Source organism: Episyrphus balteatus, chromosome 3, assembly GCF_945859705.1.
Source record: "Episyrphus balteatus chromosome 3, idEpiBalt1.1, whole genome shotgun sequence".
Taxonomy (NCBI): domain Eukaryota; kingdom Metazoa; phylum Arthropoda; class Insecta; order Diptera; family Syrphidae; genus Episyrphus; species Episyrphus balteatus.
In genome coordinates this window covers 3,757,815-3,778,966 of record NC_079136.1, presented here as the reverse complement: position 1 = coordinate 3,778,966, position 21,152 = coordinate 3,757,815, and the positions used below count along the sequence as shown (strand labels likewise).

Sequence of the window (21,152 nt, the reverse complement as noted above, 5' to 3'; positions counted from 1 at the left end):
ATTTGTGAAAATTTTAGCAAACCAACTAACACATAGACACACTTCTCAATTTTATATTTCTATCTCTTTTTATTTGTTTATTATAAAAGTATGAGTATATATAACAGTTTCCACACGAGGCGTGGTTTGAACACCCTAAATGTTAACAACAAAGCTAGATGGGCAACAACCAATGGAAGAAGGTGCGCGAAATGTCTGACAAAGATGAATATCAACGGTAAAGATGCATGTTTAATTGGAAAAGTGTGCGCTCTGTGTTTAGATGTGTGTGTGTGTTTTTGTGTTTATATTGGATATTGTTCGTTCGATTTGGATGAACTTCTTGCTGCTGCTGCTGCTCTGGAATGGCAGATTTAAGAGGTGTCATTTGTTGATAAATAAAACGATCATTGGCACTGAAATCAGACGTAAAATGATTTTTTTAACGGTATTGCCAGATGCTTTGTATTTAAATTGCTTTAAGCTTTCAATTTTTAATTGAATTTATTTTGTATAGGTATTCCTCACGGGTATAGTTTGTTCCCTGTTCAAATGGTGTATGGAGATTGAAAAATTTCTGTTTGGCACTTCGTTATTCAAGCTTTTTATGGGTTTAAATGGGTATTGTAAACTGAAATATTAGTTTTAGCAATATTTTAACTATTTTAAGTACAAAAAATAAAGTAATTCAAACGATTAACAAGACTATGGAACTACTTTCACAATTGGCGCCCAACGTGGGATCAATAGAAAAATCAAAAGAAAAACAACAAAGAAAATAGAAGAATGTTGTATTTATTAGAGAAGAATTCAACCAGTTTATAAAAGTATTGACAAGCACTAACGCATATTTTCGATCATTAACATTGAGGGAAAAATGGAACTCGAAACATCTTTAAATCAAACTTGGAACAATTTTTAAGAAATTTAAAATTTTGGCCTGATTTCACTTTCCGTTGCATTTTATTATACCCTTGTTTTCAACAGTGAGAGAGGCTGATGGCAGCTGTAGGGGTGTTCTTAGTGGATGCAAATTTTGATTTTTATTTAAATTGGCGCCCAACGTGGGGCTACGAAAAAATCATGAGAAAAATCGCTAAGAAGGAAGAATATAGCCAGATTTAGCGAAGACCAGCACTTAATAACGATCGGGATGGATCATTCATCGCACGGACAACCCGATTATAGAAAAAGAAGGACTCCAGGAAGTTGGAAGAATACGAGGCACGGCACTAAGACTGAAAGCCACTTAGTTATCTGTGCTACTAAAATTGGAAAGAGAAGCGGAGCTTAATTTGATGAGAAACCAAAAAAAATGGAAAGGGGAAAAAACCGTAAATTGGAGCACCATGATAGCGATTTTTTTTTTTAATTGGAAAGCAATAGTTGATTCTTTATTGCTGGTTTAAGGAGCTGTTTGTAAATATGTAGGTATTAACAGTTTAGTTGTATTGCAAGCGATACAATGTCAGTAAAGCCTTTGAATGCTGTTTGCAGGTCGTTAAAATTGTACCTATTCGGTCTGTCAAAAGTCAGAATTCTGTACAGCAATAATCCAAGATTTCAGCCTTGAGGAATCCAATCTAATATAAATACTTCAACGTTAATTTGTTGCTTCTCAGTTGCACGAAGAAAAGTGAATATCTGTCAACTGAATAATTTGCGAGTTGCAGAACATGTTTCGCTAAATTTTGATATGCATACATAATTCTGTATACATATTTTTAAGTAAGACAGCAAAGTCCATTACCATTGTATGATTCCTCCAACTTTCTTGAAAAATAAAAGGTCTTCCTTCGGCATGAGCCTCATATGCTTCTGCTTTGTAAACCGTCATCTCTGCATCTCCGTGACAACAGTATAAAATTCTGTTACTCTTCCTTTCCCATCGCTTTTTGGATGGCAGTTATATCTACTTTGCAACGGTCTAGGGCCTCCGTTAGTTGTTCGACTGCACGTGGTCCCTAATATGACCAATTTTTTACTTGCGATATAGGTAATAGGGCAAGTTTAGGATTCGTAAAAAAAATCGAACTCGAGATAACAATTTTACATGACATTACGATGATGGAGAATGCCAAAAAAGTGGGTCCGGCAATTCTGTCTGTCTGTCTGTCTGCAAGAACCTCGAGCTACAGCCTAAACTACTGAAGTGATTTTCTTTAAACTTGTTAGTTAATAGTTTTGGGTGATTCCCTAGAGGACAAATTGAAGTTTTTTTTTAGGACCAAAACTAACGGTACCTGTCATATAACGGAAACAGAAAAGTTGATTTATTTCAAAAACGGCTCTAACGATTTTGATTAAAATTTTTCTGCTTACTGTTACAGATAAGAGCCTCCTTTGATAATAAAAAAATATTTTTTTTACCGTTATTAACGGTACCTGCCGTAGAACGGTTTTTTGGATTTATGAATTTCTTATAAACGACAAAACAGATTTCTACCAAATTTTTAATACAGAAACGTTTAAACAATCGTTATTTAAAAAAATTTAAAATTTTCCAAAAACCACATTTTTGGATTTTTAAAAAATATTTCAAAATTTTTGTTTGAAAAATCAATTTTTTGGAAACGAGTTGGTGAAAAATGTTGATATTTTGTTTTGATGTGTAAATTAATTATTTATTCAAAATCGCATATCAACTTTTTTTTGAAAAAATGTTAGAAAATTTGTATACCTATATAAAAAATTATTTTTTTAAAAACCGGCTCTAACGATTTTCGAAAATTTTTTTCTAAAAATTCATTTTTATACTAGAAATAAAATGGCATACTTATTTTTTTGTAAAAGATCATTTAAAACGGTATTTAATAACACTGGTCAACAAGGTTTTTGCCACAAGAACTTTTTTACTTTTCTATATGTTTTTGATGTGCTTAACTCGAATCTGAAGTCAGAAAATATTTATTGGCCTCCGTTTTTGAAATATTACCGTTAGAAAATGCCGAAAAACGCCATTTTGGCTGTTTTCGAGTTTATGTTTTTATGTGGGGCAATTCATTTTGAAAAAAATTATAACGGTGTCTATAAGAACTGGTTTTATTCTTTCAAAAAATGTTTAAATCTTTCCGATATCTCTTTTACTGCCCGAGATATTAAAAAACTAAGTACCGGTCTTTGACTCAGAAGCGGCACTGGCCAACCAAATTAAACTTTTTTTGCCACAAGAACCAAAATATACTTTTCTAGAGGTTTTTGGGTTGCTGAACTCGAATCCGCAATCAGAAAAATTCTATTGGCCTCCGTTCTTGAAATATTATCGTTATAAAATGCAAAAAATGGTTTTTATTATAACGGTTATATTTCAAGAACAGAGGCCAATAGAATTTTTCTGATTGCGGATTCAAGTTTAACAACCCAAAAACCTCTAGAAAAGTATATTTTGGTTCTTGTGGCAAAAATTTTATGCCCAGGGACTTAAACTTTAGAATAAAATTAGTGTCTCTTTGGCTTACTAACTGATTTTTTAAAATATCTCGAGCAATAAAAGAGATATCGGGAAAATTTAAACAGTTTTTGAAAGAAGAATATCTGTTCTTATAATCATCTATACAAATTTGTTTATAATGAATTACCCCACAAAAAAAACAGAAGATCGAAAACAGCCAAAATGACGTTTTTAAGCATTTTATAACGGCAATATCTCAAAAACGGAGGCCAATCAAATTTTTCTGACTTTAGATTCGGATTCAGCACCCCAAAAAATACTAGAAAAGTATATCTTGGTTTTTGTGGCAAAAAAAAGTTCAATTTTGTTGACCAGTGTAATTTATAAAAACAGATTTTATTTATTTTTGCACCACTAACGAAATTCCGTTAAAATATCAAATTTTAAATTTTCCCTTATTTTGTTCAATCAAAAACTTTAACATTAGAGTAACTTTTACCATAAGAGCAAGTTCGTGCGACCCAGTCGTGCATTTGATTTTAATCAAGTTATAGGTTAAGTAAAGAATATAAATAATTACTGCGATTTTTTAATGTTTGGATCTGCCTATTAGCATATGGACCTCCTCCTCTTCTGATACAAGGTTCTTAGTTATGTATGTAAAAGTATTTGTTCTCAAGTGCACCAGAAATGTGCAATGTAATAAAAAAGGTGTTTTTTTGTTTTTTTTTTTTGTTTAAACTCAATATTATTTGAGAAAAAAATAAAATACAAATTTCTCGCATAGATAAAAGTAAGTAAATTACTATTCTTCTTCAAAAAAAAAAAATTAAAAAATTTCTTATATTTAAAAATTGAATGAGAAAATAATGAATTTTTTTAAACGCATCTTAAAGTTTTTTCTCAAAATCTTCTGTTTAGGCAAATATTTAGCAAGTCTAAAAATGGAGAAAGCATGATAAGCAATTTCTATATAAGGCCATATAAACACTTTTGCTTAAATATTTGCCTAAAATATTTTTAATGAAATTTTTAACTTCAAAAAACGGTTTTTTTAAGAACGTGCTTTTTTGTTTTTATTAAAATAAATTGTAAAACCATTCTTTTTTGACAATTAGCACTGATTACTTATAAACAATGTTTTTGTTTCTTTTTAAAAGTTGTTTTTTTTTTTATTTTATTATAAGAAGTTTCGTGAAACAGGGTGATTTGTTATATAAATTTAGTGCTTTTTTTTATTTTTTTTTATTAAAATATTTTTTAAATTTTTTAAAATTGATGCGGCTATAAGGTTTTTTAAAAAAAGTCCCATCTTACAAAGCAAAAAAGTTCAAAAAATAACTTGAACATCAAATTTGACAATTTTTTTCAAAGTTTTGACTTTGAAATTATATTTCACAAAAAGTATTCACGAAAACTACTTTAATCAAAAAGCATTTGAAAGAATGGAAAATGTGCTATTGCACAGTATTCTATGTCTTTTTCTTGATTTTATGTATTTTTTTTTGTATTTAAGGTCAAATTTTCAGAAAATAGCCCCTGCCACCGGAACGAGGGGTGATAAAGCCCCCTTCCCGTACAATTTTTTTCTTAGGTTAAACTGAAGAAGTTCACTTTTTAAACAAAAAAAACATAATTCAAAATTATAGGTTTTTTCAAATGTATTAATATTTTGTGCCCTTACTTAATTTCCTGGAGAAAAATAAAAATTTTAATGGAAAAAAGTTCATAAAATTCAAGAAGTCTGTTAACTTTAGTTACAAAACCAAAGTAAGTGACAAAAAATGTCTTATTGTTAGTAGAAATAATTAATATCACAAATCGACCTATTCTGCTCCACGTCGCGACGTGGCATAGTAAACGCTGTTAAAACTATGGTATTAAACTTCACACTTATAGTTCACACCATCCTTTCTCAACAATAAAAAAAAAAAAAAAAACTATATCTATCTTAACGGTAATTTCGGTGGACTCTGAGTGTTGCTCAAGTTGCCACTAGTACGACAATAAATTAATGACTCGCTCTTAACCCTCTGTAGGCGTGATAGGCACACGGGTGCGAATTTGGTTTATACTTTTTCATGTCGCTAGAACTTTTTTCGGTCACAATATTTTATAGAGAATCAAGTATGAAATTGATGTAGAATATTCCGAGGAATTCGAATATTGTATTCACAATTCCGAAAAAAAATATTTTCACCCTTATAAAGAGACTTCAGGATCAGGAAATTGGAGGATATGTGTTAAGACCAGGATCAAGATTCTGGACGCCACGGCCCACGGATGTTCTACTGAAAGTTAATAAAAATTGGGAAAATTTAGAAAAAGAAGAAAACGTAAACAAGAATTTGTTTTTGTTTTGTGGACTTTATTGAATAAATTCAATTTGATATTTTGTTTTGACCCGTAGATAGTCCAAAATAATGCGTTTCGCAAAACAAAATATCAAATTGAAGTTGGGAAAAATTAGTTATGGAGGTGCAGGAGTTTATTTCTCGGTTTAGTGCAGAATTTATCAGCTTGCAAGCAATCCTAAGGGAAATGTATACACCAGGGGCCTGTTTTGAAATTCGACTTCAAAAGTCAATAGTTGAATCCAATTGAACGTAGGGAAATACTTGTTATGTTCAAAATAGTGCAAATGTTCAAAAAAGTGCTTCCAGAAGTCCAATAATCGGCAGCTACCCCAAAGATTTACTCTAATCCAAACACTTTCTTATTCTTTAGTCCCCATACAACATAAACCATTCCGATTTGAGGGCTTACTCGATATTTCCAAAAGCCTAATCATTAGCAAATACTCATTTTGTATTAACAAACTTACAGGTAATAATTAAATAAGAGTTCAACTCCATTAATTACCAACGTACATATTGGCTTCCCTTTTTAATTTTGTACAAAATTATTTTCTTCTCTGGTAACATTAAACGGCTTGCAAATGTAAACAACAAAATGCCATTCCACACACAGCAGAGCATACAGGTTGTTTATTTAAGCCCAGAGGTGTGCAGTGCGACTTTAATTGCCCAATTGCACCAAACACGTTGATATTATTGCCTTTTTGAATCGTTTTGCTTTTGCAGCACACAACTTTCCAGGGGGGAAACACAATGCAAGAGCCCAGAGAGAGAGCGTGCTGAAGCAAACAATTCGATGGCGGCTGGGATCCGCCTTTTCGTAGCAAGTTTTATGTCAGTTCCTCCCCATTGACATGGTATGGTGGTGGGACATAAAAATAATACAGAAAAAGAGTAGTGTAAAGCTGTGTTGGAAATCAGGTTTTCACGATACGATTTCACGTTTCTTGTTTTTGTTCTCTTTGGCCTGAACTGACTCAAATGAGCATGTAACTTATACTCCTCTGACTCTCTGTGTGACTTGGTGTCTATACACTGCGCCCAGCTGTCTGGTTGGGAATTATTGCTTTTTTCGGTTCTGTGTGATTGCACACAAATACAATCACGATGCGGGAATATATTTTTGTCAATGTTGTATAGGTTTTTTTTTTTTATCGTATACACACGCACGCGATAGCAATTCACAATCGAATGCCAATAGGTTTTCATTGTGTGCTTAACACTCGTTAGTTGTGCACATATTACAGCTATTCTGGTGTTTTGATTCTCTTCTCGTTGACACGGTGAGATTTTATAGTGAAAATTGCCGCCGCTATTGTGTCGTCGTTTCGTTTGGCGTCGAGTTTTAATAACATTTTGACATCTGTCAAATGGCAACCACAAGTGCAAGTAGTTAATAAAATAGTGCAAGTTATTTTGAAAAAAAAAAACAGAAATTTGTCCTTAGAATCGAACTTTATTCAAAAAGTTCACTGCCAAATATTATTTCTTTGAACTGTCATATCGGTTGATAAACTGTCAAAAAACTATTGTCCTCTATAAATGGTCACTTGCGGTCAACAGCGTGTCATAGTGCCAATGGCAACGGTAACAAATCCTTTTGTCAGCGGCAACAACAATTTCGGCGGGTCGTCAACAAAACCAAAAATCGCTTTTAGCATCGACTCGATAGTTGGTGACGCACCACCAGCCTCGCCGTCGTCATCGTCAGTTCGTTGTGACAGCCCACCGGAGCGGCCATTGAGCTCGAATAGTAGCGGAAGTAATTGCCAAATACAATATCACCAACAAAAACAACCTTCTTCTCAGCATCAGCAGCCATTAGAATTAAGAAACAGTGAGGATTTCCGACCAATCGATGGCGGAGATTCTGACAGGCGAAATGTCAATTCCTCATCACCGTTATCAGCAACACCACCGCCATCATCTTCGCACACGACACCACCGGTCACTTTGAATGGCAGGCCCATTGTAGTGCCCGGTCTGCCAGCTGGACTGATAAGACCGTTTCCCCTGCAGCCACCGAGTGATTTGAACAAACCCAATTCACAGCCACCACATCATCCGGCGCCGCTTCCACCGGGATATATCAATAATCAAGAAGCGGGCTTATTACGATTACCTCATCATGGAGCACCGAATCCTCATTTTCTAGCCGCCCAATTTCAAATGGCTGCAGCTTTAGCCCATCAGCATGGACAGGCTGGACCTGGGATAATGTTTCATCCAGCATCACATCCGCAATTTGGTGGAGGAATGGTCAGAGATAGTTATCCACTTTATCCATGGCTGTTAAGTCGACATGGGAGAATATTTCCACCAAGATTTCCTGGCAGTAAGTACAATTTGGACTAGTTTACTATTACTATAAACACAGATAATCTGCAAAACTTGAACAAAATTAACATAGAGAACAGCAGGTGCAGAAATATAACTTTAATTTTATTCCGATTGTAAAATTGTTTATCATTAGTCTTATAAATGGTTTCACAGCAAGAACCAAATCAATTAGAAAACTAGTTACCTTTTGTTTAAAAATTTTGATTGAAAGATAATTTTGAATTCAAATTTTAATTTGAATGGTAATCTTTGAATAAACTCGCTAAACTTAAACCCAATTAATACTTTAATGTTTTGTTTTGTCAAAACCAGTAAAATATGTATATAATGGTAATTTTGAACATGGTTATTGATTGTTGTTATATAGCCTTAGGTTCAGTTGTGTCTTGAATCTTTATTGTTTATCTACGACAATAATCCCACAATCGAGTTTAATTTTAAGCAAAAATTCCAATTTAGTTTTTGAAACTATATAATAAAACTGTGGCAACCCTGGTCATATGAAAGTTAATAAAGCATTTGCAAAATTTTACAATTTATTTTGAACTTACCGAAAACTACTAAAATCAATTTAGATACCCAAGTGACAACTTTCAGATCTGGCAAATTATTGTCATAATCGTATAAAAACACAATTCTGAAACAATTAGGTGCTGTAATGTCATTCATTTAAATGAGGTATTTATGTATGTACCTATGTTTTAGTACATAGATAATTATCTACAAAATTTAATTTTTTTTTGGTGCGGGCACTTAAATATACTTTTCTATAGGTTTTTGATGTGCTGAACTCGAATCAGAAATATCCTATCAGCTCCCGTTTTTGAAATATTACCGTTTGAAAGTTAAAAAAAATCGTGTTTTGACTTATTTTGAAGTTAACAAGATTTTCCACACATGAACCAAATATACTTTTCTGAAGGTTTCCGGTGTGCTGAACTCAAATCCAAAGTCAAAAATATCCTAGCAGTTCACGTTTTTGAAATATTTTTGTTAGAAAATGCAAAAAAATGTTTTTTTACTACTTTTGGTGCTATGCCTTAATTTGAAGAAATTTTTTTTAAATATAAATCATAACGATTTCTATAAGAACTATTTTCGTTCTTTTAAGACCCGTTTAAATCTTTGCAATATCTTTTTTATTGCGCGAAATATCTTAAAATGAAGTAAGAATGTTTGGCTTAATTTATCAAAAAAGGAGATGAAAACGTGATACATTACAATAAGCCATAAAACTGACGATATCTCCAACAATAAAAAAGATATCGAAACGATTTAAAAAATTCTTGAAAGAAGGAAAACAGTTCTTACAGAAACCGTAATAAATTGTATTTAAAAAAAATTTCTTCACATAATAGCATAACCTCAAAAGTAGTTATGTTTGTATCTTCTAACGGTAATAGTTCAAAAAACGGGAGCTGATAGGATGTTTTTGACTTCAGATTCGAGTTCAGCACACCAAAAACCTTTAGAAAAAAATATCTTAGTCTCGGCACCAAAAACGTTGTTGACTTGTGTAATATTACTTACTGCAATTTTCTTCAGCTTCATGCCTTATTCTTCAATCTTTAACAACCTTCTTTCTAATTTTCCTTTTATCGCAAAATTTTTTTTTATTAATTCAACATGCCTATCTGGAAATTGCGTTCTCTTCCTTGAAGAAAGTTTTAAACACCATTTTGCTATTTTAGATCAAGTTGAATTCGCCTTGGATCTACTTGGAGACACTAACAACTATTCAGTAGAAACTTTAAAGCGCAGCAAAGGTTTGGGACGTTAATCGTCTACCGTAGATTTAAATCATGGGTGACTAATGTTGAAAACCACAAGTTTTTAAGTGTACAAATCTTTTTGATAGGCAAAGAATGGTAGACACGATTTCTTTTTTAAAAACTGATCAGCTCAAAAATTCGGTTACATATTATGTTCCAATGTACAGTACATATCTGTAACCTAGAAAAGTCCCCGTAAGTGTTTTACAATACTCATTTTTATCAAAAAACAAAACCGACTTCCATGGATCCAAACTGGGTTTTATGGTTTTTTCTAATAGTTCCTATGGCCAGAAATGAAAAAAAATTATCAAAATTGGTTCACCCATTCCAAAGTTATGAGGTAACAAAATTGAATACCTACTTTTTTTTGGAAGTCGGTAAAAAAAAAGAAGCTAATTAGGCTATGACCCAGTGCAGGAGGAAGTGGAGGGGGGACTAACCGTGCAAAAATTGGACACAGTTCTCCCGAAGTGCAAGCTTTGTCAATGCACAAAATGTAATTATGCAGCACTTGAAAAAAAAATGATGCCTTTTCAAAAAAATTATGCCTCAATTTAGATTTATTAGTTTATGTTTGAAAAATTATATATATAAAAAGTTCAAATACACAAAACGAAACATTTAGGCTACTTATTTGTCACGAAACGGCAATTTATTATTTTTCAAGGCAACTACTACATTGTTTTACATAATTGGAAGAAATTAGCGTCCCGTTTTTTTTTTCAAAAATAAGAAATAATCGCTTTTGGCAAATTCTTTTCGAGTAAAATTGATAAGTGTGGCATCGCTGTCTATACCCCTTACTCGCCCTGTAACTTTGCGTCGGATTTTTGGATTATTTCCATATATTTCCTTTACGGCTTTATTGATTTTGTTCTAATTTAGCACAATTATACTAACAATAATCCTTAGTAAAAATGCATTCCAAGATATTTTTAAAAATAAATTCTTGAACCACAAAAAAATCGAAAAGGAAATCGAAATCGGTACGGTACATACTTGGTGAAGCAAGTCGTGAAGTGAACCCATACATTTTGTTTTTGGTCACCCGAGAATGTTCCTGTTAACTTTCGTGGTGAAAAAAAAAAATTGGAGAGTTTTGCTTCACGACGTGAAGTGGTTCACGTGCAAAATGTACGGGAATCTCTTTCACTCGTGAATCTACTCTTCTCATATATTTTTTGAAAAAAAGATGTATTTGAAAACTAAAAACAAACAAAAATTGTATGAATTCACTTCACGACTTGCTTCACAAGTATGTACTAGGCTTAACGTGTAGTAGACTTTTTTTTAAAGATTTCTCAAAAACGACTCACGCAATTTGTTGCAAACTTCGTCAACGCGTTTATAGACAATGTTTTTATTATGTTGCAAACTTAAGTTTTAATTAGTGTTTTAATTTCCTGGTAAAAAATATCAGAAAAATATTTAATTAGCTACTGAATAGACTACTGAACTTAATTTAAAAAAAAAATAAACAAACTAAGTGACTTAAAAAAAAAATATTTTTTAAATACTAAATTAATTTAAAAGAGTTAAAAACTGAGCTTATGGTTAAGAAAAGAACTAATAGATTAAGCTCAGAAAAAAGTTTAAATTCATTTAAGTTAATTTTGCTCTAAAAAATTATTTTGTTGTTAAATTCACTCAGTTTGTTTATTTTTTTTGAATTACTTTCAGTAGTCTTTAAAATGAAATAAAAGTTATTTTTTATAAGAAAATAAACTGGGCTTTAATAATAACTGAACAAAATTAATACTCTTTCACGTGTTTTTTTTTTTTTTTAATAAAATGATATGAAAGTGAAAAACACAACTTAAAAAACGAAAAAAATTGGATTTGATGTAAAATGCGGAGAAACGGTTGTCCGCAGAAAAAAAAAGTTTTGGTACAAACTTAAACTACTGTAATCAATTCTTGATTGGTTGTAAAAAAAATCTTTCAAATCAGACGTAGTTTAGCAAAGATAAAGCTAGTTAACGGAAAAGAGAGAGTCATTACTCCGAAAAGGGACGAAAACGAGAAAATTACCACTTAAGTTTTTCGACTTAAAATGACCTCAGGAATCCATGGTTATCGTTTGGGGCGGTGACGGTGGGACACCCTGTATTTAAATTTAAAAAAATTAATTCACCATACAGAAACACTGTATAAGGTTGTCCTATAAAACAACACAAAATACGTTAAAAAATTATAATGAATTTCGTAAACTACATGACATTATTAGGGTTTTTCGGATTATCCGCGTTATATATAAGTAAATATAAAGTGAGTTCACTACTGTACTCACCCCGAACGTTTCGCTTCAAATTGCAATGAGCGTGGTCACCGGGAAACTGCCAGCGAGATGTTATTAGCGATTTTGGCTACGCAAGTTGTAGCGGGGCGTAGGAGGTTCCGTGTTTTGTTGTAGGCTTGCAAGTTGGGAGCAAACCGTACTCACAGTATCCTTATATATACCGCGCCTGGTTCGTGAAGCGATCGAAATAAAACGACATCAAAATTTTAATCGGGACGACAGTTTTAAGCTTTCTCGTACGTGGGACCCCTTAATCAACTCGTCACGTTCCATACAATTGCCGCTTCACACCAACAAGGATACAGTGAGTACGGTTTGCTCCCAACTTGCAAGCCTACAACAAAACACGGAACCTCCTACGCCCCGCTACAACTTGCGTAGCCAAAATCGCTAATAACATCTCGCTGGCAGTTTCCCGGTGACCACGCTCATTGCAATTTGAAGCGAAACGTTCGGGGTGAGTACAGTAGTGAACTCACTTTATATTTACTTATATATAACGCGGATAATCCGAAAAACCCTAATAATGTCATGTCTTAACAACCGCGAAAACCTTAAAACTCATATTCGTAAACTACGTTGATCACTTTTATCATAAATTTTCAAAAACAAAATGAAAAACAAATTCAAACTAGTTTTTTTCAAAATGCTAATGGATAGGATAGATTTATATCACGACCCTCAATTTCATATATGTATGTTCATCAGGGCAGCCAGGGGCGGATCCAGGATTTTTTCTGGGGGGGGGGGCACAAGAGACGGATTGGCAAAAAAATCAGAAATGACAGTTAGAAATAAAATGAAGACTGACTGACAAGCAGCGAATTTTAACGACGCACAGTGCGGAATTTTGGTCTAAAACCTGGCAAAAAATATTTTGTCACACTTTTCACATCAAATAGGTACCAAATAACGAAAAAGTTATTCGGAAAGAAAAATTTTCATTTTCTTGTTACAGTAAAAGCCACTTAAGTGCTTACCTACTTACCTCCTGATTAGCCGGGAGAAAAAAAAATATAAAAAATCATAAAATGCAAGTACAATCCTGTGATATATTAAAGATAGTACCTAATCTATTTCTTATTTTATTTTTTGACTTAAGTTGTTTTATTAAATAGTTTTTGAGAAATTTAGTAGATAAAATTTAGAAAAAAAAATTTTTACGTTTTTTAATTGATTTTGTATAAAATTTTGCAATATCATGGACATATTTATACCATTATTTGATGACCTAGTAGTTTTTAGTCAAATACTTAAATCTTCATTCTAATAAATATTAAAATTCTAAAAGAATAACAAAAAAAAAAAAACTGAAACATACTTTTTCCCCGGGAAACCCAGTTTTGTTTTTTTTTTTTATTTGCATTACCCAAAATTTTTTTATATCTCAAGAATATTGTGTTCAAATTGTAGGTCTATTGGAGCCAAATTGACCAAGTTATGGATATTTTAATACTTCGCTTACGAACGTTTTAGTCCAGAGTTCAAAACTTTAAACCGTTCTCCCCACAACTAATGTTTTCAAAGCCGGTGCGCATCATAACTTCAAAACTAATGCGCCTATTCTTTTAAAATTTGGGACACTATTTTTTTTACATATTTTTAAAGGTATCCCTGGAGAAATTTTCTCAATAACATAATGTTTATAAAAATCTATAAGTAGAGTTTTTTTCAAGGGGTGCAATTTTTTGCAAACTTCTGAAATGCAAGTTTGTTCTATATATCCAGCAGTTCAATAATATATAGGCAATGTTGTGGAGTGTTGCGGTATTTTAAAAACACTAATGTTAAAAAAAAACAACGAAAAAAGTGCAAATTTTTTAAGTGTGAACTTCAATCCCTCCGTATGAAAAAATAGAGTTGCATATATATGTATATAATTTTTTTTAGAATAACATTCATACCTTGATTGTCGATTTCCATATCAAAATTTTTCACCAAAATCACTTTGAAGTTAGAAAAAAAAAACACTTAGAAAATTCACTTTTTTTTTAATCGAAAAAACAGTCGTGTTTACCCTTCAACAAATATTTATAATTTATTTGTGAGGTGCAGCTTTTCATGGGAAAGGGATGCAACAAACAATAAAATTCGCATTTTCAGCCAGAAATAGACAAGAGTTTCACCCAAGTTCTTTCTGTTATTATTCATATAGTTTAACAACTCTTATAATTTGATTTGCTTTAAGTATGAACCAGTTTTGGGGGGGGGGGGGCACGTGCCCCCGTGCCCCCCCCCCCCCCCCCTGGTTTCGCCGGTGAGGGCAGCCGCTCTTAAATCTTAAATCTTAAATCGATCTGCTTTTATTTAAATTGAACGGCCTACGGACATCAGTTCAGTTTGCTCCAACATTTATCTGGCTACCAACTGACAGTAGTGTCTATCAGAGGCCCGTATGCAGTTTTGTGAAGTTTCGCTATAGCATTATAATTTAATGAACCTAACTAGAGACGTTAAATCCAAATAACTTTTACGTTTTAATATGAAACTTTAAAGATTTTTAGTAAATTTCTGAAGTTGTTATAAAATCGATGTTGAAAACACTTTATTTTTGATAGCCCTTTTTTTTTGCTAGCAAGAACTTGTATCAGAATATAAGATTTAAAATTAAAACAGTGTCTCCATTTTTAATTTTGGACAGAAGGTCAAAATCACAAAGGATCTGTTAAATTATAAAATTATCTCACTTATTAAACCAAACCCTTACAAAACAACACATAAGTATCTATTTCCATTTGAAGGCTAAAAACCCTTACGCCATGTTAAAAAAAAAAAAAAAAACAAAGCAAAAACTCCCTCCTTTGACAACATTAAAGATCCGTTTAAATTAAATTAATTCTGTTCCTTCACACGAACCAACACAAATACAAAAACGAAAAAAAAAACAATTGTTTTCTTAATCCTGTTTAGTTACTTTTTTTTTTGTTATTATGTTTTTTTTTAACACGCACCGATCGCGTCAAACCCTAAAAAAAAAGTGACACGAAAATAAATATGAAACAAAATGGCAAACAAGAATCTGACGCGCTTGACGCTCTTCAATGCAACACACAACACAACACCCCTCGTGTCATGATTGCGAGCGAGGCAAGTAGGTATCATCATGAACTTGCAAACGCAAACGCATGGCTCATGTTGATTGCCTAACTGACAGATGCAACCAAGTGTGATATTTGATCGCTTTTTGATTCCATTTTTTATTAACTTATAAAAAAGGTTTGTTCGTTGTTGTTTTTTTTTTTTTTCATTCGTGTTATTGTAGGTTTGTTTTGTTTTTTTGATTTACTCTTGTTTATTAAAATGCGAGTGAGCCTTATTCCAGGTTACAAACACATTTCTGACGTTTTTGGTTTATCGACAGCAGCGGATTTCGATTCTCACCCTCCTTCTGTCATTTGATGTGGTGCATCTCACAGCAAATGGCACATAATAGAAGTTAATTATTTTTGTCTGCGATCCCGATATCCAGATATAAAGCGACTTAAATATTCGAGAATGATACCTTCCTTCGTCGGTTATTGAATCTTTATAGGTTTATAATGCGAGCTCAGAGCTACTTTAAAAATCATTGTTTGTCATTGTCACTGCTCCTTTATGTAGTTGCTGCCATCCAATTATTATGAGAGAGAGTTGATGGTGGCTTCTTGGAATGCATCGGGACTTGGAGAATTGTTCGAGACACCCTTGTCAGCTGTCACAGGGTTCGATGTGTTTGCCCGATGATGGGTTAAGGATTTTTGTTCTTTTTTTCATTCTCTCTCCCGCCGATTCTTTAAAACTAAACAAAGAATTTTATTATTAAATCGAATAGGTAATAATCCCAATTTTGAAGTGGACATGGCATAAATATGTTTTGTATTTGTTAAACTACCAAAGAAAGTGGCGCTCGATTTGGGATCTTTTATGATGATGAAGAATTGAGGAGTAATAATGAAATATCTTTTGATGAGGATGGTCATGGTGTGGAAATTTATAAATTAGTTTTATTTTTTTTCGGACTCTCCTCTATGAAAAATTAGGTGATGGACATTTCAGTTGAGCTCATCAAAGTAAGATAGATAACTTTAACTTGTCTATACCTAATAACGATGTACAGCTGTCAAAATTATAACATGCACACAATATGGAATGATGATTAATGACGTTTAGGTTAATCATATTTTGTAGGGTATACCTAAATGGTAAATGCATAAGGCTGACCAGTTTAAGACTTTGAAAGGATATTCCATATATTTTGAGTTAATGAGATTTTCATTTAAGGTAGAATGTTACAATTAGAAGTGGAAAAATTGAAAAGTCAAAAAGAGAAGAGGAACTAATTTTTAGAGAAGGACCTGTTAAAAAAATCGTTACAGTTACAATTAACATCAGGTATATTTTCCAAAATTCGATAAGACAGACTTTAAAATTCTTCTAGTAGTTATCGTTAGATAGTCAGATAGTGATCAGATAAAAAAAAGTCAAATGTTACTCATTGACTTATTAATGGATGTTTTTTGACGAAAAAATTTTCATATTTACTATCTAAAATTGATACCCTTTCAAGCCATATGCAATACCGATTTTAGTAAAATTGAAATATCTCAAAAACGGCTCTAACGATTTTGTTTAAAGAATTCAAATGTTAGTTTTAAGCTAAGGTCTATCTTCCAATGAAAAAATTTTTTTTTGAAAATCATTATTTACGGTACCTGCCATAGAACCGTTTTTTTTTTTTTAATCCGATTATCTCCGAAACTGCTTATTCGATTTCAACGAAACTTTTTGTGAAGAAGCATTTATATAATTTAAATATAAACCAAAAATTAAATTTCCAAAAAAATAATTTTTGGATTTTAAACAAAAATTTGAAATTTTTTTTTTGAAAAATCAAATTTTCGAAAACGGGACATTGAATTTTTTTGAAATTTTGTTTTTAGATGTTGATTAGTGATTTCTACAAAATGGCATACCAATTTTATTTTAAAAACTAAAAAAATTATTTTTTTAATTTTCCATGCCAAATACCTAAATATTTTAATTTTTTTTATTCTCTTTCTTTCTATACCCTAATTTTAATAAAGGCCAAATAAAATTAAAATACATACAAAAATAAAATCACTTAAAATTTAAAATTAAAAAAAAGTTGCATACTGTATGGAGTATTTTCTATCAGAAAGTGAAAAACTAATTGAACCTCGATTATGTACTCATTGCAGAATAACGGGATATATCGACGGTTAAACTTCATAACCTCGTTAGTCGTTTTTGAATTTTTTTTTAGAAATCGAAAAACACCTCTTAAAACAATTTTTAAAAAATGAAAGAAATAAAAAAATAGTTGATTTGAGTTTAAAAAAAAAAAAACAATTTTTTTAAATTGTTTTAAGAGGTGTTTTTCGATTTCTAAAAAAAAAGTCAAAAACGAATAACGAGGTTATGAAGTTTAACCGTCGATATGTAGATACTCGTACTAAAACATTAAAGTTCAAAAAATAACTTTACAAAATTATGAGATTTGATAAAACAGTTCTAAGCCCGAATTGAAACAGAAAAGGTCGTCTAATATTTCCAAAACCTAATTAATATTGTAGATACATAACTGAACAACAGTTCTTCATTTCTATCACAACACATCGGTATCACATATTGAATAATACTTACCACGTTAGTACGCATTGAAATAAAAATTAATTTTGTAACAAGACAAGATCTAAAAAGTTTAGTTTATTGACCCATGTGTATTAAGCACCCAGTTTGCCAAATTTTTAGCTGTCAATTTTGCTTTTCAGATAATTGACTTTTGACCAGTTGGCAAATAATATATTTAAATAAATATAAATTAATAATAAATAATACCTTAAGGTTTTAAAAATTAAAAAAAAAAATTATATTCGGTAGAACCTTTACGAGTGTATTTTGTTTTAGAAAGTTCTTTAAATATTCGTGTTCTGTAAATTAATACTGTTTTAACGCATGTATATTTATACAAGATCTCCAAGTCTGTTCTTCCATTTAGGATGTCAACAATTTCAGCTTCATTTTTTTCAAAAACCTTTCTCCTAGTTTCTAAAAGCATAGAACATCCCCAAGAAATACGTTTTCTGTTTCCTTGAGGTTGCACAAGTCGCAGGTTTCTTGAAGGTCACTCCTTTAAATTAAACGGATCAGGATAAGAACTCCTCTCGTGTTCTGAAAGCAAGTGATATAAGGTCGGTTGAAAACTCAATCTGACATAATTATTAACAATCAAATTGAAGTCAAGTAGCGCACAAAAATGTTCCCATTGAACGAGCTTCTGGGATTTTCAAACTTCTCATTTTTTTTCATCTACTAGACTGATAAGTTTGTATAGTTCGCTTATCCACGTGTCCATCCATTGAATTGAAGAGAGCCAGAGTCCGCGGTACTGCACTAAATTACTCAAAACGTTTCCCATTACCAGCATTAGTATTTTCTAAGGCAATCCAATCCAAATTCATCTATTAACTATTATCCATTTTGAATATCTTTGAAATATAGTCAATCTACATTTTAAAAATTGATTTTTACAACAAGAAACTGTTAGATACTTTGCAGGTAACGGTCACCGCAAAGTTTGTTGAGTCATATAACCGCTCTAAAAGTTTCCAGAATTTGTCAAAATTCCTTTAATTAAGTGCCTTTCTGCCAATAGTATGGAATAAGTTCTCTAAGAGCAGTAATTAATCTTAAACCTTTGAGTTAAAATTATAGGAAGCCTCCTTCTCTCAAACCCAATCACCTCACAAGAGTGATTGACAAAATTAAAAGTATAAGGTCACCGAAAAAAAAACCAATATCAATTTAACATTTTTTAAATATCAGCCAAAAATGCTCTATAAAATGTGTTTTATGATATATTTAAAATGTTAAAACAACACTTTTATTATCAGGATGATATTTAAATGTAACATTTTGGAAATTTTTTTTGATATTTTATTATCATTTTTACTTGCGATATAATAGGGCAAGTTTAGGATTCGTAAAAAAAATCGAACTCGAGATAACAATTTTACATGACATTACGATGATGGAGAATGCCAAAAAAGTGGGTCCGGCAATTCTGTCTGTCTGTCTGTCTGTCCGTCTGTATGCACCTCGAGCTAGAGCCTAAACAACTAGAGCGATTCTCTCCAAACTTGGTAGTTAACAGTCTTAGGCGATTCCCTAGAGGGGAAATTGAAATTTTTTTTTTAGGACCAAAACTAACGGTACCTGTCATATAACGGAAATAGAAAAGTTAATTTTTTTTCAAAAACGGCTCTAACGATTTTGATTAAAATTTTTGTGTGTAGTGTTACACTTAAGAGCCAACTTTTGAAATAAAAAAAATATTTTTTGGAATATTATTAACGGTACCTGCCATAGAACGGTTTTTTTTGTTTCTGAATATCTCGTACAAAACTAAACTGATTTCAACGAAAATTTTTGCACAAAAGCTTTTTAGTAAAGGTTAAATTAAAGTTTAAGAAAATTTTAAAAAAACTTATTTTTGGATTTTTAAAAAATATTTCAAAATTTTTTTTTGAAAAATAAATTTTTTGAAAACGGGTTGGTGAAAAATTTTGACTTTTTTTTTCTAAAAATTCCTTTTTATACAAGAAATAAAATGGAATACTTGGTTTTTTGTAAAAGATCATTTAAAACGGTGTTTAATTAATTTTAAAAACAGATTTCACTTCTTTTTTAACTTCTTGAAAATATTAAATTTTAAATTTTCTCTAATTTTCTTGAATAAAAACCTTTAACATAAGAGTTACTTTAGCATAAGAGCAAGTACGTGCGACCCCAGTCGTGCATTTTATTTCATATCAATTTCTCATTCCAAATTATTGAAAAATATTAAATAAAAAATTCTTAATGTGTACTAATTTAATGGCGCTTTGTGTTTTTTCGAAGTAAAATGTATGATTTACTGAAAATTTGATCGGCACTAAGATTTTACTTCACATAGTTTGGGAGGAAATAACAAAACAAATTATATCACCTATAATAGAAAAAATAATATCACCATTATTTTGTAAAGAATATTCCCTTTCAGTAATGTTTAAAAAAAAAAAAGAAAGAAAATTCTTAAAATAATAAAAATGAAAGAAATTGGTTTCATTATAATAAACTAAAACGTAAAATCTAGTCAACATTGATATTTTAATTGTCAAAGTGAAATTTTCACTATCCCACCTGAAATTAAAAAATGTCAAAATGATATGATAAAATATCAAAATTGATATTTTAATTGTTGGACGACTTTTGTCACTAAAAAATATTAATTTGATAGCTGTTATTATCAAATTTTTTTTTCGATGTATTATCCTTATATTCCCAAATTAATACTAACCTTACAAAATTCAAATAAACAAAAATTCTAAAATTAAAGATTTACAATACTTTCAACAGTATATCATAATTCAAAACATAGCAATATTCACAATTATTATTTTTAAAGGCTCAGATCCAGATTTAAAAAAAAAAAATAAAACAATTTAAGACTAATTTGCAAGATATCGATTTACATTATACACGAAAATATAAAATTAACGAATCGATGTTATGGTTGGTACAAAAACAATCCATTTCCTTTAAAATCCATGTAAATTCACCATACTCCATCATGTCATTGTCTCTCTCATATAGCATATAATTAAAAAAGAAAATTATCTCAAAATTAACTCGTAAATGTACTCGTAATATCATGTTTTAGAATATTTAATTTAATTTAAATTAGTACACCATTAGATATAGAGACAACAAGGCACCGCTACACCGTAGCGCATTTTGGATATAAAGTTATTAAGTAGCAAATTTACCCCATAATTAGATTTTAAAATGACGATACACACACAAATTATATAAAAAAGTTAAGTGTAGAATTGTTAAATCTATTTCATATAATTTTTTGTTTTGTTTTGTTGTTGTATAACGAAAAAATAACATGACTCTGTCGTGCATGGTTTTATATTCTAATGGATGAAAACTGTCGAAGATTATTATACTTGATGTTATTTTACACT

General features: G+C 31.2%; 1 protein-coding gene across 1 annotated transcript in view; it reads left to right on the top strand.

Annotated features, from left to right (window-relative positions):
- The first annotated feature begins 7,201 nt into the window (after window positions 1-7,201).
- The window catches only part of LOC129917164 (homeotic protein empty spiracles), a 36,811-nt gene continuing 22,860 nt past the window's right edge, over window positions 7,202-21,152 (top strand). The window contains exon 1 of the mRNA XM_055997549.1: window positions 7,202-8,062. Coding sequence (XP_055853524.1) covers window positions 7,270-8,062 — 793 coding nt within the window. The 5' untranslated portion in view covers window positions 7,202-7,269. The remainder of the gene's footprint in view (window positions 8,063-21,152) is intronic.